This window comes from Rattus norvegicus, chromosome 9, assembly GCF_021556685.1.
Source record: "Rattus norvegicus strain SHRSP/BbbUtx chromosome 9, alternate assembly SHRSP_T2T, whole genome shotgun sequence".
NCBI classification, from domain to species: domain Eukaryota; kingdom Metazoa; phylum Chordata; class Mammalia; order Rodentia; family Muridae; genus Rattus; species Rattus norvegicus.
The window spans coordinates 90,717,319-90,734,388 of NC_141542.1; the positions used below are offsets into that span (position 1 = coordinate 90,717,319).

At 52.1% G+C, this 17,070-nt stretch overlaps 1 protein-coding gene across 49 annotated transcripts in view; it reads right to left on the bottom strand.

The window, feature by feature from the left end:
- The window catches only part of Tns1 (tensin 1), a 210,925-nt gene that overhangs the window by 78,829 nt on the left and 115,026 nt on the right, over positions 1–17,070 (bottom strand). For 43 of the 49 annotated variants that reach the window (NM_001191810.3, XM_087565347.1, XM_087565345.1 and 40 more), the window contains 7 exon segments: positions 977–1,041; positions 1,402–1,524; positions 2,471–2,521; positions 4,271–4,451; positions 6,109–6,164; positions 11,369–11,419; positions 12,592–12,633. In NM_001191810.3, the coding sequence (NP_001178739.1) occupies positions 977–1,041; positions 1,402–1,524; positions 2,471–2,521; positions 4,271–4,451; positions 6,109–6,164; positions 11,369–11,419; positions 12,592–12,633 (569 nt within the window). 49 annotated transcript variants of the gene reach the window in all.

The following is a 17,070-nucleotide window of genomic DNA, read 5'->3' on the forward strand; positions in this document are numbered from 1 at the left end:
CCTCATCCCTCTCATCAAATGAGGTTTAAAGGAGATTGGATGAGGTGACACCCATTAAGAGTTTGGCAGCCATGGGTGCATTCGTGTCCACTCAGCAGACACGAGGCTGGGCCAAGACCCTCCACACAGCATACAGAGATAATTCTGGCATTCCAACAACTTTCAATCCTGTTTAGAGTAAATGCAAACTCCTCGTTAAGGCCAGCAAGGCCATTGCTCTCTGTTACCTAACTGTCCCTAAGCTGTCTCTGACTCTATATTCACCAGTTCTCTTTTTCCTACCCACAGCTCCTCTCTAAGACCAACAGAAATCCTTTAGGACTTCAGAGTCACAGGTCCCCTGGCCACATGCCCCCAGTCACTTCTGGTCTCTATGTTTTCACAGCCACAATCATGTTGCTGAGGGACTTGATTGGTATTTGAAGCCCTCAGGGGCAGGCCTGGGCTGTAATCTCTACATTCTTCCAAGCACCATTATAACAAGGTGCTGGACACAGCAGCCTCTGGGCAGCCATGCTAGATGAACAAGCCTTCAGCCTCTGTGCTGAGTGAGGTCAGAATGGGATCTATGTACTGGCTGGTTCCTGTTCTTTCTCCCAAACACCCAGGCAAAAAGGCAGTCCCACAGGCTTGAGGTAACTACCAGCTCGTCCCCTGGACCCAATTCTGATGCCGTATCTCTTTCTGACTCCTTCCCAGATCATCAAGGGAAACAGGAGGCAACTGAGGGAGAATGAGTAACCCAAGGCTGTGTGGGTGTCTTCCACACAGGAGAAGGTGTTCCACCATCTCCAGCTGATTCTATCCTGCCTCAGAGCTGGGGGCATTTCTCTAGCTCTGGGGGCTCCTGTACCTCTCATCTATCCTGGTCCTCCGTCTGAGGGCAGCTCCTTGCCTCAAGAAGGCAAAGACCATGCAGGTGGGAGGGGGTGTCCCCACACCAATGCCCAGAGGACGGAGACCGCTGACCTCTCACCTGGCTGAAATGTTGCTGTAGTGCATATATGCTGCAATGACGACCCCAATCCTTCCTCGGTTTCCCTGAAAGAGGCAAAAGACAGTCATTGGTTAAACAGGCTCTGCTGTTCGAAGTCTATCCAGAAGCCTGGGGGCCAAGGGCAGGAGAGAAGGGTGCTGTTCTGGAGAAAGAGGAACACTGGGGAGGGAGGCAGGAGGACAGCAGTCAGAAAAGCCAGTGCACCCTCCACTGCTAGGAACGTAAGTCACTGCCCTGCCCCCATTTGTTGGAGATAGGCTCTTGGGCAGAAGCTGTCATGTTCTAGAATGGAAAACAGAAATGGGTGGGTGAACACAGTCGCATAATCTGAACTCTCAGGTAGGTGTGCACACACAGTTGTACACACACAGGTACATGCACACAAGTACAGCCCCTGCTCTGACCTTGTTGTGGAGAACGACGACATTGTGGGGGTCTGCATTGAGCCAGGTGTCCATGGCCTTACAGACACTGCATATCTTCTCCAGAGCTGGTGTGTGCAGGTCAGGCCAGCCAAATTCCAGGACCTATGATTGAGATGTAAGTAAGAAAAGGAAAGCCTAGGCACTCCATCAAGTCAGCCAGAACAATGCAGGAAGAGTCACCAGCAGCTAGGCCTCTGCTCTTAACCTGCTTGTCCGGCTGAGAGACAAGGCTTAAAGAGCAAAAGCCATGACCTGGGACCCAGGCTCAAAGTAGGGTCTGAGGCAAGCCATATCCCTTTCCCAGAAATATTGTCCTCACAGGGGTGTGCCAAGGTTTACAAAGTGAGACTGTGATCTCAAAGCTTCCAGAAAGGCCTGAGCCCAGCTCTCCAAGCTCCCCTCCAAGGCCAGTTCAAGGCTGACAGGGTGTCAGAGGAAACGAAAGGGCCCCTAATGCTCACAGCCCTTTGGATATACAGACTGCCCATTCCCAGGCCTCTGAGAGAAGTCTGAAGTGTACAGAAGCGGGGCTTCCCAGTGGCCTTCAGCCCTCAAGGCCTCCTGGAGCCCTCTCTAATTTCACAAAACACTAAATGAAAAGAGCTGCTATTTGGCAGGGTCCACAGAACATGCCTAAGCCAGCTGTCCACTTTCAGAGACATGATCTGAGGCCCAGAGCAATCTGTTGCTTGCTTAACATCCCATAATGACAGGCACCAGAATCCAAAATAGAAGCCAAGGTCCCCAGCAAAGTCTCTAAAAGACCCACTTAGCAAGCAAAGTAAACCCTGGGGACAGGCACATATAGAAAAGACACAACCCAAGCCCCACTGTGTATTCCCCCCACATGTGTATCTCCCCAGGGCAGATGAGGTCAGAAAACACTATGTGAAATTTCAGTAGTTGGTACTATATAGTCCATTTTGCAGATCTGAGATGCCCTTGAACTTGGAACTGTCATGGCACCAACATATGAAGGGGCGTGTTCTCTCTCCCAATAGCCCAGGCTAAGCCAGGCCTAGTCTTCCCAAAACAGCCACAGACTCACCTTAGCATGGAGCTTTGTGATGTCAGGCCTCTGCTCAGAGAGGTTGAATAGCTAGAAAGAGACAAAGGGAGAGACCGGAAGAGTGAGTGGGAGGAAGTTGGAAGAGAGAGTTTGTCCCCAGTTGTCAGGAGCCTGGCCACAGACCAGCCATGAGCTCTTGGACTCCTATACCTGCTGTCACTCTCTCCCCTAATAGAAATTTCCACCGCAAACATATGTTGGCCAACGGGATCAGCAGTGAGTTCTCAGGAAAGGTGGAGGCTGCCACACTCAGCCGGGCCCCTTGCAAGTGAACATCCTGAACTTGGGATGAGAAGAGATGGAGCCCTGCCCACTGGTGCGGAGTGATAGTGGGTGTCGTCTCTGGCTTTAGGACCAAATCCCCCAACAAGACTGCTTCTCAGTCTTCTACCACATGGAGTCTACTCACATCCCACAGCCTACCCTGCCTCCTATGTTCCTTGACCCCCTAAAGGGCTGTGCAGAATTGCCCACCTCTAACTCATGACCACAGTTTGTGTCACATACCAGGAGGAGAGGGGACAGACTCTTGAATGGGCAGAATGGAGGGGGCTTCGGCAGAACACAGACATCCTAGAACTCTGCATTTCTAAAGCCAAAGGACTCCAGATACTCCGAGTACTATTAAGGAACACATTTAAATGACATTAACAATGTCACTAAGCTGGCTTCATTCCCTCAGCAACCCCCATGTTGCAGAAGGGAAAACTAATGACCAAGACCATACATTCAGCTATCACAGAGGTGGAATAAAAACCCAGGACTTCCTGGTATTTAAAGCCAGGAACTACACAGTACTCAGCACAGATGATGGATGGATTACTACAGAGGCCTTCAACATGCATGTCCATTCAGAGCTACAGAATCTGGGACCTTTGGAAGTAGTTAGGGATCTTATTAGGAGACATTCTTGGATACAGGGTGATCTAAGACTAACAACCAATGCCCTTATCACCAGAAGGTGGAAGCAGAACATAGAGCGATGTGGCCACAAGCCAGGGAATGCCTGGGAGTGCTCGGAGAGGCCAGGAGAGAGAAAGAGGGAAGGAAGCAGTTTTCTCCAAGATTCAGGGGAGCACAGCCTCCCTGACACCCAGATGCCCAGCCTCCAGAACACACTCCTGTCATTAAGCCACAGTGTGTAGCCATTTGTTCCAGTAACCCCAGCACCCTTGTGCAACCTCCTCAGCCTAGCTCTGTTAAACATGGCAGGCAGCAACCAGGGGCTCAGAGCCAGCAGTCCAGCCCCTACATGGCTCCCTTGAGCAAGGACCTGAGGTTCCCTCCAGGGATAGCCACCTTCCTGCTATAGAAAAAATCTCTGCCACCCATCTCCTCAACATCAGGTAACCCTAGCCAGCCACAGGGTTCCCAAAACTATACATGGCCAAGTCTGCCCCAGGGCTTCCACCAGAAGCAGCCCCACACAGACTTCAACCTTCTCTCTCCAGGGCTGTTCTGAAGGTGGTCCACAGTACGGGCTCAGCAACGTAAGCCTGAGTCCTTATTCTCTTCTAGTCTGCCCACCAGCACATTCGCACATTCTCACAATCATGTACGCGCACTCACGAGTGGTCACACGTCTTCAGGCTCAAATAACACACACTTGGCTCCACTCAATCGCATGTGCTCTCCTGAGAATCAGCTCTCTGAGATAGAGTGAAGCCCTGGGCCTTGCAGGATGTCCGGGGTAAGGAAGGGAAGGGTGCTAGCATGGGGAACGGGCAGAGACTCGCGGCATACAGGAAGTGAGCAAGAGGAAGGGTAAGGCCCACCTACCAGGTAGTTGCCCCCATGCTTGGACTTCAGCATCTGAGCCACTTCACGGAGGTTGCTGCGGAAGTTCTCCTCATTAGCTGTGCTGGGGAAGGACACGGCGATGATGCGTTCGGTGATATACACCAGGTCCAGCTCACAGCTGTCTTCCATGGCTCGGCTCACACTCAGGTTTCTAGAGAGACTGGGTAGACAATGGGTCCAGGTCAGAACCAGGAATCCAACCCCGTCTCTAATACCCAGTTAGTCAGGCGCAAGTTCCTAATAGGATCCTAATGGGGAAAGATTGACTAGGATGGGATCCAGGGATCCTGGAGCAGAGCCCTGGCTACCTCCATGCACTCAAACTGAGAAGGAAGACAGGAAGCCTCCCTGGGGAAGGGGGCAACTCAGGTGATAATGCTCACATGGGCTGGAGCTGAGCCAGAGTCCAGGCACATTCCAGCCTCCCTAAGACAGGCTGACCCCAGCTCTCCCTGAAGAGATCATTCTTGGCCCAAGTCTCCCTCATTCCTAAAGACCAGAGAAGTAAGAGTGCTGGATGTTTGCTGCAGTGGTGGCAAAGGCAAGAAACACAGGAGCACCCAGAGCACCCGGGTTAGCAGCTGTGGCTCCCCTGGACGCAAGGTGAGAGAAGCAAGGAAACTCACAGCTTTAAACATCAGCTTTTCTACCAGAGGAGGTAGCCTGCTGGGACAGCTCTTCCCCATCCTCCTCCTCCCTCCTCATCCAAGGTGTACTTCTCCCATGAGGAGTGGGCAGCATTCCGTATTTCGCTAACCTTTGCTGTACTATAGCAATATGGGGTTGAGGCTGGAGCCAGTTTAAAGTAGCAGATCCTTTGGCCCTGGTGACAGAAAGCCCTGGGACATCAAGGAGCCTAGAAATATCTAGATTCCACCAGAGTTGAAAGTCAAGACTTGGACTTAAATTCCAATCACTTCTGACCCTCTTCCATGTCAGCAAGGCTGGGCTAGAGCTCTGACTACTGGTCTACCTGGTACCTACACATTTACCTCACACAAAGTAACCTGAGTACCCTGCATTCTCCATAGTGCTTTAGTCCTGACTCTAAAGGTTCTACACCCTCACAGCCTGTTTCATTCTGGCCTTTCCCTCTGAGAGGCAGGGGAAGGAGAGAGGTCAAGATAGGCATGAGTAAGAGGTGGCCATCCTGGGGTGGTGACCAACCAGTTCCACTGTCAGGATGGTTTCCAAGAAAGATACAAAGGCACAACAGTGCCATCCGCTGGACAAGATTGGCATCACAGCTCTAGACGTACCACGCTGTGGTGGAGAAGGGGAGCAGGGAGGGGCATGTTTAAAAGGCAACCTTGATCTACAGAAGCTGTTGGCAGAAACCACAGCTGGCATCCTTAGACATTTTGTGAGGCTCAGAGTGAAGGTAAGGAAGAAGAAGGTAGAGCGTGAGCAAAGCCTGGAGTTCTCCTGAGTGCTCTTTTCCTGTGTGTCGAACGATCGCTCTACAGAGACCTCCCGAGATTAAAGACCTCATCCACAAAGAGTCAGAGCCAGCATGGGCCTTGATGGTGGCCAGCCCTGAGGGTCACTTCCGGGCAGTGGATGACCTTGAGCAAGTTACAGCAGACACTCAGCAACTCATTTTCCAATACACAGACCTTCAGTGCCATTACAAGGACTAATGAGCTAATGCGGGAAAATATAGAGTCCACCTCAAGGTCTGGTTTGGATCTCACAGTGATGAAGGCCAAGGGCCACCAACTCCAGGCCGCTCACTGGGGCTGTACAGCATCAGTCTCAGGATCCAGGATGGGACACAAGAATGCCCATAGCCCACTCCTTCCCCATGTGCCAAGTACCTGATAGGCTGTGGCTGTGGCTGTGGCTGTATGCTTGGAGAAACTCTCATGGAGCCCTGGAAAAGAGAAAATGCACAGTATTACAAGAGACAGGGGAGCACAGGAAGGGAGGAGCAGAGGGGACGCTAGGTCATGGCCACACAGAGATCCTCCACGACCAACACTCCATCCTCACCATTGTACCACCCAGCCACAAAAAAACAAAAGCCAAAACTACCTGCTGTGGGAAGGGCAGGCAGATAGAAAGAGGAAATCTCGGATACAGACATACAGCCACCTGAGTGGCTCCCCTGCTCTGGAGACGCGCTCACCAACAGTGGCTGGATTGGCAGAAGCCTACCTCGCCCTAACTCACCAGGCATCATGATAGTAACCTCAACTAGAGATCACAGACGGCAACTGCCTATGCTCGGGAAAAGCTAAGGGTGTCTACACTTGGGCCAACTCTGAGCCTGTGTCCTCTGTCACCGTCATCCCTCACGCCCCCTCCTCCAAAGCCACAACACCGAGTTACTGGATCAATGGAAACCTTTGAGACAGAGCAGCGGGTGTGTGATTTATAAAGGGAATCCAGGGACCTGTGCTTCTAAGGATCTGTGTCCGTATACTGGCTCACCTGCCCCAATCCAGGATGTGGATGGTATAAAACTAAGCGAACAGACCCACCTAGGTGACCTAAACTTTGCAGGGCAGCAGAGTGACATTAAGTCTGCAGCTCTAGGCTCCAGCATCCTGCTAGGCAGCCAAGGGGACACTTGGCCCCCCTGAACCTGATAAAATGTCACCAGAATGTCACAGTGAGACAGGTCAGCCCTCAACAGTTTATATGGGCAAACCAAAAAATGCAGACGAGCCCCCTCACTCAGCCTGGCACTTGACCAATGGCAGCTGTCACTCTTTCATTAAGAAGAATTGAAAGAGAAATTCCTGGAAGGGAAGTAACAACTGTCCACCCTCATGAACACAAACAAACAAACAAACAAACAAACCCTGTTTTGCTCTCCCTCAGCAGCCACCAAACACTCTAATGCACGCAAAATTGCATACCCCAGTTCTGAATTCCTGGGCTCCACCGAGCCACCTTTCCTGGCCACCAAATAGCAGCACCCCCCACCCCCCGCCTCCTTAGAGACTAAAGACTGCAAGGATAGAGACATAAGACACACAGTGACTCACCCCTGAATCCCTAGGAGGTTGATGATGCAGCAGGACTCAAACTCTGACCTGGACTTGGTCATAGAGCCTAAGTGGAGGGTACTGAACCCAGTATCCAGGGTGTTGGGCTCTAAGGTCCAGTTCCCAATGGAGTGCAGAGTCAGAGCCCCTGGCTGCAGGAGGGGTGTCCACCCTGCCACTGTGGGGCTGCTCAGAGCCCAGTAGAACCCACAGTGCAAGGAGGAGCTAAACAGCGCTGTCCAGAGGAATGATTCTCAGTCTCTCAGCATTTCTGGCCCTAGGAGGACTCAGGGTTGCATGAGTCAGGCTAGGGCAGGGGAGGCGGGGAACAAGGGTGTTTGGTTTTCAAAACCCTAAACCAGGCTGTTCCAAAACTCCCCACCCCAAAGCACACAGAAAGCCAACACTTCATCTATCCCATTGCAATGGTCTCTGATGAGGAGGCCCTGACTCTCCTCAGGCCCTGGGCCTGGCTCCAAGCCTCAGGGCCACCCTACTATAAATAGCCCCTGGGGCTTCATCTGTTGTGGATCCACAGTCACTCTTGAAGGAAGCCACCACAGCTGCTTCGAACAACTGGAAGCCACAACTTAGCCAAAGCTTACAGTGCCGCCAAGATCAGGGCCAGGCACACGCAAGGAGCAGGAGGAAGACAACAGACCAATTGAGCCAGGGCTGGTGAAGGAACTGGAGAGCCAAGCAGAGCTGGGAGCCTCTGAAGGCACAGGGCAAGGGATGCACAAGACCCAGAGACCAGGTTTCCAGTCCAGTCCCCTACCACGCTCTGGCCAAGGTTATGACACTCCACATTCCTCACTGCCGACTGGACGATAAATACTTGGCCCAAACAAGAGTCTGGCCCTGCCGCCTCCAGAAGTGATAAGAAAAGTCCAAACACTCTTTACAGCAGGGTGGCTGGGACAGAGATGCACAGAGGAAACTGCCCTGGGCAGGGGATAGGGACCAACAGCTGGACTGTCACCCCTGATGAATCACAGGGTTGGACTGCCCTCGTAACAACAGGGCTTCCTGTTTTCTGCAAGGTTTAGGGACATATGACCCTCGCCAGCAGAAGGCAAGCTTGCACAGAGACTGTGGCTTCGTCATGAGCTCAGGACACCAGTAAAGGGGCAGCCGGGAGCAAACACACCCCTCCTGTGGACTCCCCAAGAGACAGCAGGGTAAGTTGAGGCCTGGTGTCAGCTCCGTGGCCCCCTCATGGCAGACATACCCCCTCTGGTTAACATTCACTGGTTAACTGTGTTCTGGGCACCTGGGAGTAGAAGGAGAGAGGCCCAAGTCTCACCCTCGTTGTGTACAGCGAAGATAACTGTCAATTCACCCGGTGAGAGGCACAGTAGTGTAGTCTCACATGCTCATCAGTAAAATGGGTACAACACAGGGCTCAGAAATCTCTTACCTGCCCCACTTGGGAGTCCCTGGGGAAGGTTTATTTTTAAAAGGAAAATAAATTCTTTGCCTGCCTGTAATCCCATTCTTTTCCCCTCTAGGGAATCTCAAAACTCTTAGCTTCCTACTGACTCCTCCCAAGACAGACCAATAATAGAACTTTTGATCCAACTCCTTGAGTACCAAACAGAAGTCTCCCTTATTCTAACCTCCCAAACATGTCTCTCCTTGGCAGAAAGGCCTCCATGAAAGAGCATTCCACAGCCTCCCCCAAACTGTGTCTTTCCTCACTGTCAGGATGGTCCCCCTTATATCTAACCCGCATCCTTCCTGCTGTGGGCACCAATTCCTTTTTCCTTGGTTCTCCATGCAGGCAGGAGCTGATTATAACTCAAACATTCCAGAGTAGCTCAGGTCTGCAGTCTGGGGCTCCTCTTTACCACCTTCTGCCCCCCATAGCATATTTATGCAGCAAGAACTATATGAACCTCGGTCTCCAGTGGCCCTTGTTTGCAGCTAGAGGCTGGGAGAAATCCTGCCTTCCTTTCAGGTCCACGAGCAAAAAAACACCTCTGGACAGAGGGAAAAAAAAAACCTGTTTCCTGAACCTAGGTCCCCAGAGCCCCCTCTGAGAGGTGGGTCTGCCAGTGAATTCCAGGGGTCGTGTGAGGCAGCCAGAGCCCAGCCCTTCATTCCTGCATCTCCCAGGACTGAGGGCCCCCACACAGGCCCCGGCAGCCACACCCCCTTCCTCCTCCTCCCCCTCCCCCTTCCTGCCCACCACTTGGATTTTTCCAAAACAAAGTGCGACACAGCTCTCGCCTCTGCAGCCTCTACTGAACACCAGCTCCATTGGAGGAAACAGCCTGGAGAGACCAAGCAGAAAACACCTCACAAACCGGCTAGTACCCTGAGCTGTTCTCTCCTCCCCACTGCCCAGAACACAGAGGAGCCCCAGGCAGCCAGGGGACCATCCCTGCAGCCCTGGGTCACCCAACCTACAACAGATGTCTGGAAGTCTGACAGTGGGGTTTCCACTCCTCTGAAGCAGCAGGCCTTTCTGGAATCTGTTCTCCTGTTTGCCCTCCTTATACTCCTTTAGTGAGACATTTTCTCCTCCCTCCTCCCTCCTCCCTCCTCCCTCCTCCCTCCTCCCTCCTCCCTCCTCCCTCCTCCCTCCTCCCTCCTCCCTCCTCCCTCCTCCCTCCAGACCAGGCACCACCCTGACACATGACCACCTGCAGACTCACTGATCCCACACCAAGTTATTTTACCTAAAACCTAAAACAAGATTCCATCAACCACAACTAAGTGGCCGCCTCTTTCTTCCATAAGACCAAGGTCAAACATGTCATTAGGGTCAATAGCCCTTCTAGATGTCTAACCTCACTGCTCTGACTTGCCTCTAGTTTATGGACTCCAAATGGCCCATACTAGAGATGCAAGGGTCAGAAGTCCCAGGACATAATATAAACACCACCCAGAACACCAGCTAAAGGTAATGATTCAGAGGCTACCACTTTATCCCACAGGCCAAGGGTTCAGAGGCCCGGATGACACATATCCAGAGATATCCAAGGGATATCTCAAGCTTCTGTTTCCTTGTCTATAACATGAAGCCATGGCATCTGCCATACACCTTGTCATGACGCCATACAACCGCTCGGCCTAGCTCCTGGCCCCTAAGAGAAACAATGACTGGCAGGCAGGCAGGCTGATATTTACTGAGGATCCATCATAGCTTGGGTGTGCCCCTAGCTAATTCATACTCTGCAATGACAGACACAAAACCAAATTCCCAAAACCATCATGCACCTCATCCTGAGGACCAATGACAGGAATCCTCACGTACCTCCACAGCGGCTTCCCCCAACCTAGGAGTCCTTGCGGCCCCTAGATAGCTCCACTCCTTATTGCTGGGCCTATGGCGGCCCAGGATGGTGCTGCAGTGTTGGTGGGCCACCCTCGGGAGCTCTACAGCTCAGCCCCTCCCTGCGGGGCCCTCCCTACCAGAGGCCAGGCAGCTGTCAGATGATAGGGCCTCGTGCCATCAACAGCTCCCACTGTGCCAACCGCCAAAACCACTCCCTGTTCCTCTCCAGGCCTGGAGTGGACGGAGGGGCCAGCATGGGGCACAGGACGGAACAGACCTGAGGAGGGTGAAGTGTCTCCTGTGGGGCCTTCCAGGGGTGTGTGGAGACAAGCCAGCCCCCCAACAGAGATCAGGAGCTCCTGCCCCCTAGCCTGAGTTCCTTCTGATTAAGAAACTTGTCCTTTGACTCTCCTTGCAAAACAGAAGACAAAATGAGCCAGAGTCCTGAATCAGAGGCAGAAAAGGTCACACAGCAGTCACCACTTCCAGAGACTCCAGGCTCCGGGAAAGCACACCCGACAATGTCTCCAGGATCTAGGGTCATCTTAAAAGCCCAGGGCTCCTTCACCTCAGCCCTGTTGCTCTCCACCAAACCTAGCTCTCAGATCTGCCCCTCTGCTCCTCCTCACCCTGTACTGTGAGTACTGAGTGAGGAAGAAGACCAGGGCCAAGTCTGAGCCCAGCAAGTGACTTTGTGAGCCTCCTCTTTCTCCAGAACTATGGGAGGCATATCCATACTGGCAGGTCTGAGGGCATGCCTCAGCCTTACTCTCCCTTGGCCCCTACCCTCCTCATACTCACGGCCTCCTCCAGGTTTTTCGGAGTACTTCCACCCCGGCAGTCTCCTTCCCCCTGTAGGCAAAGGGGATAATGTCAGAGAGCAGTGAGATAAGCAGTAGAAGGTTCCAGAATTCCTACCTGCCAGGGTCAGGATAAGGGGAAAAGAGTAGCAGAAGGTTGGGGGGTGTGGGGGTGTACTTGTGTTACTTGAATGCTTGTTTGTCTACTCAAAAGACCACCAGAGAGACATAAACCCTCTCCTTTGGGCCCACCCCTGGGGGGGGGGGGGGACACTTAACTCCATTTTGAAGATGAGAAGCTGAGGACCAGACAGGCTCTCCCTCACCTGAAGTCTCAAAGGGAGAGCCTTTGCCTCCAGCCCATGGTTTCAAGATGGCCTTCCCCATTAGACACCTCTTCCAGCCTCAGTTTCCCCATCATGGAGTGCCCCACCCTAATTCTTCTCATCTTTTTCTTCCAGCTTGGAGAAAACTCTCTCGGGTAGTCCAAAAGATTGAAGGGAAGTCTGCTCGGCTTTCTCACATTCCATTTCTCCTTTACCCTCTGTGTGTGTGTGTGTGTGTGTGTGTGTGTGTGTGTGTGTGTGTCTGCAGACACACATGCATACGGGTCACTTTCACAAACCGATATTCCTAAAGCAGATAGGCCCTGCCCCTTCCTACCCTCTCAGGCAAATTTGGCATTTGAGACAGGATCTCTTTCTAACCTGGGCCTTGTCAGACGAGGCTAGCCAGCCAGACTCAAGGGTCCACCTATCCCTACCTCCCCAGCACTGCAGTCCCAAGCAGGTATTACCACACTGGGCCACTTTTACCCAGGTGGTTTCTGGGGACTGGGCTCGCATGTCTATGCTTGGACAGGCATTCCCATGACTGAGGGTCACCCCAGGCCTCCCTCTTTTTTGTAAAAAGGAGGTCTCAGTACATAGCCTAAGCTGACCTAAAACTGAAAGTAATCCTCCTGCCTCATTCGTCTTCTGGATGCTAGGTTTACAGGCCTGAGCCATTGAGCATATTTCTTACAAATTTAACCACTGATCTCCTTCATAACTCCGCCCTGCTCCCTCTCTGTCAGCCTCAGCCCTACATCCCATGGCTGGATGTAGGCTCCAAGGTCATCAGTACCCTTCCTCCAGGCCCAAAGCCCTCTCCCATCTCCAAACCCATCTCCCTGTAACCTCCTCCCAGCCTCAGGACTCTTCAGTTGGCTGGGTTGTCACTCACCACATCTACTACATTCTTGGGCACACTCTCCGTGGCGATGGGCTAAGGACAAAGAGAAAATAGTGTGAGTTCCACAGAGATGCTGGCACATCCACCTTCTAGGCTGGCGGTCAGAGTGGTAAGAAGGGCACAGGCTTCAAGACATCACTTGGCTGGTCCCAAGCTGGGGAAGCAGCATTTGCAGAAAGAAACACTGTCTTATTAGCAGTGGAGCCATCCAGTTCTATCTGATCACACTAAGCCTCAGACCCCCAATCAATGGGGACAACAGGACAAGGCACTCTTGCTCCACCTTCTCAGAGCTTTCACCTCCACTGTGTCTATCCCGGGTCAAGAACCCACAGAGGCAGGGGGCACCATGGCCTGTTAGCCCCAGGAAACAGACATAAGATATGATGAGAGAGGCCCAAAAGCACGGACTCCTGGGATCAGAATCTGACAAATACTGCCCAAGTCCCAGCTCTCCAGTGACTTTCTGGCTTCATCCTTGGTACCTATAGTACACACACACATACACACACATACACACACATACACACACACACACACACACATTCATCCTTGGTACCTATGGTACACACATACACACACACACACACACACACACACACACACACACACCACCTTCTTCTCCTTGGTGGGCTCCTTCCTCCAAGAAGCTCTGATTATACCCCATGTGGTACCCCATTAGCCTTCCCATCTATGTTTTCCTAAAGGAATGGTCTAACCTGGCCCGATACACTGTGTTCATCCAACCACAGTTAATTTGGTATGTAACATGTGTTTTTATTATTTAAATTTTGTGCATGTATGTAGATCTCTGTGTGGATTTGTGCAGGAACTCATGCAGGCCAGAAGCATCAGATCTCTGGAACTGGATTTACAGGTGATTAGAAGCCATCCACAGTGCTGGGAACTGAACTCAGGTCTCCTGCATGGGCAATGTGTGCTCTTACCTGCTAAGCCAGCTCTCCAAGGATTTTGGATCCTTGGTTTACCTTCACCCAAAGTAATCATTGTGACAGTTTGATAAGCTCAGTAGAACTCCCTCATGCCAGGGACCAGAGGGACCAGAAGCAGGCCATCAATAAACATCCAGCCATCCTCCCTCTACCCCAGTCAACACAGGGCTTTATCCTGAACGTGTCCAGAAGAGTGGATGATGAGGACTAGGCATGTCCTAGGCCAAGCTCACCTCCCCACTGTTCCTAGAGTTCTATCTGCCACTCCAGGAGGGGCTGTGACAACCTGGAAGGCTATTGGCACTGAGTGTCCTACCAACCTAGGACTTCTAAGTAATCACAGGATGCAGGGACCAGAAATTCATATCTCCAACAGGGTCCTGGATGGCTCTAAGAGCAGACAGCCTGGCCCACAACTACCTGCTGTTAACTACCGGGTGACCCTTGCTGCCCACCAGCATGGCTGACTAGTGGAATGTACATTGGGCGAGTAGAATAAAGGTCGCCTAGGAAGAGAACCTGGCTCCCAGCACAGGCTAGCCCTTATGACTGACCTCTCACCCTGGGGTTTCCCCACAGCATGGAGGTCCACCCCACCCCACCCTACTCAAACTCCTGTCAGCCTTCTCTGAGCCATAAGATTTGGTATAAAACTACAGGCCTCAGCAGAGCAGGAGAAACTCGCCCTTCCTGCCAGGGATCATCTGAGCACTGTCCCCTCTGCCCCCACCCCTTTCCCTTGCCAGCTGGAGGCCAGCCACGGGCAAGACTCACCAGTAGTCAGATGCCTTCAACACACTGTCCCACATGTCTTCCAAGGAGCCAAAAATTTTCCAACTGACCTCCAGAGTTCATAACCCCAGCCCAGCATGTATGCACCCCCTCTACCCTAGTTCTCCAGGACTAACCACTACCAGCCTTAGCCTACCTGAGGACAGAAAAGTGCAGGGACTGATCCCAGCTGGGCAGAGTCACCTAAGGCTGCCCAAGCTCTCATGGCACAGTGGGGAAGCTCCTAGGGACTCACTAGGGAAACTGGGGATTCAGAAGTGTCAGCCTCAGAGAACTGCCCTATTATACCACAAGTACAAGACCACATGCAAACAGGCAGGCAGGCAGGCACGCACGCACGCACGCACACACACACACACACACACACACACACACACACTCTTCTTAGAGTACACTGCTCTCCAACACCCTCTATTTTATATTTACTAACATCCTTAGAACATGCCTCTCACTGAGATATGAGCAGTGCCCACACCAAGCATAGAACAGTGCCCAGCACACTGTGAGGCCTTGGGAAATATCTGTGGTGTGAAAGGTCTCCTTGCTCTCCTCTCTGATAGCTCACTATGCTAAAGATTGGTTGATACCCAGCAGCATCCCAGGTCCCCTGAACATATAAAAGCTGTCACCTCTGTCTTTGTTTAGTTTTAGGTAAGGACCTTTCTATACCATATGTACACACACATGCATGCACGCATGCATAGACACATGCTACATCCTCACATGCTGCTCCCAAGACTAGAGGGCCTTTAAATGTCACTCCTCCTGCACCCTGCTCCACAGACAGTAACTGAGGTACAGACAGAAGACTTGCCAGCATCTTAAATAAATACAAGGTCTACCTCAGGCCTGCAGAGCCCACGTTCACTTCCCTGCCTCTCTCCTGGGGTCAGTTGGTATCTCAAAGTCAGTTACAGAGGCTGATTCACATGAAGTCTAAACAAGAACAATGCTGGCCTCACTCAGGGTCCCTAACCCCTGCTAGGTCTCGAAATTGAAGGTGGCACCCCACATACACCTGTCTTGCAGTCTGCATAGTAAACCACTCCTCCTCACATTTTTACACCCTAGCTGCCTCCACTGCCTCTCCCTATGACAGCCATGATTCTGAGGCAGCTCTTCCCAAGGCTAAAGCAAGAACAACAGCTTTGACTTGCAACAGACTGGGGACCAGGCTCTGCTGCTGTCATTACAGCCCTCAAGGTTCCTTGGAAATTGACCCTGACTCATCTCACAGGGAGACAAGGGAGCAGTGAAAGATTCTGCAATGCCCAGAGAGAGAGAGCTGGCATTTGAATTCTGCTTCTTATAGCTTCATAGGCTCTCAGCCTCTCACTCATTCTCCCCACCTCTCCCATCCTTCTCCATTCTCCAACCCCCCCTGTGTGTCTGTGTGTCTGTGTGTCTCTGTCTGTGTGTCTGTGTGTCTGTGTGTCTGTGTGTCTGTGTGTCTGTGTGTCTGTGTGTCTGTGTCTGTGTGTCTGTGTGTCTGTGTGTGTGTCTGTGTGTCTGTGTGTCTGTGTGTCTGTGTCTGTGTGTCTGTGTGTCTGTGTCTGTGTGTGTGTGTCTGTGTGTCTGTGTGTCTGTGTCTGTGTGTCTGTGTGTCTGTGTCTGTGTGTCTGTGTGTCTGTGTGTGTGTGTCTGTGTGTGTGTGTCTGTGTGTCTGTGTGTGTGTGTGTCTGTGTCTCTGTGTGTCTGTGTCTGTGTGTCTGTGTGTCTGTGTGTCTGTGTGTGTGTGTGTGTGTCTGTGTGTCTGTGTGTGTGTGTGAGAGTGCATGCACATGCACTTGAGTGCACAGATGTGGAGACCAGAGATCAACATCATGTATCTTCCTCCTTCACCCTCCACCTTATTTTGAGATGGGTCTCAATGAACATAGAACTTACTGATTTGGCTACCCTGGCTGGCCAGCAAGCCTCCAAGGCTCTCCCTGTCACCATACAGTTCTGGGAACCCAGGCAAGCATCACTCACTGTGCCTGGTTTTACATGGTGCTGGGATTGAACTTGGGTCTCTGTGCTTGCACAGCAAGCACTTTTCCTCCTGAGCCTTCTTCTTAGCTCCACTCAACAGAGGACGCACTTTTGGAACCACAAAGGCTGGCTACAGCAGACCCTTACGCAGGGTCACCGGTAGGAACTTACTCCTTTCCTGTACTTCCCAGGGAAAACTGGGGAGTGACCCGCAGTGGGAGGGGCCACTATCAGACAGCAGAGAACTTCCTGAATTAGCTGTGAACCACAGGGTGGGTAAGGAAGCTACATATCCTTTCGTCCATGTTTCCCCCTGATACAGACACGCATACCTTTCCCTCTCTGTGCACACACTACCCTCCCTGCTGACTGAGTGAAGACGAGCTTGTCCTGGAAGACTGGAGGCTGATACACCTGCCTGGGGACCATGTCATGGTCTGCAGGAAGGCCAGGCTGGGGGAGAGAAAAATGTATCTGTGGGCTGCTCTTCAGAGGAAGGAAATGCTGGGGCTTGGGGATGTCCCAGTCTGAGCCCAGGGCTCGGGGGCAAGAGGGAGGGTGCAGAATGCAGACTCAGCCTCCAGAGGAACATTCTGTCCAGAACTCTTCAAACCCTCAGCTCTAGCCTGCCAGATCTCTCTGCTCTTGTCCCAAGGGAAGTCTGGAATCTGGGCAGTTTGGAGCCAAAAAGACCCCATGACGTCACATCTACCACCACATTGATGATCCCTGAGGTCACCCAGCACTACCT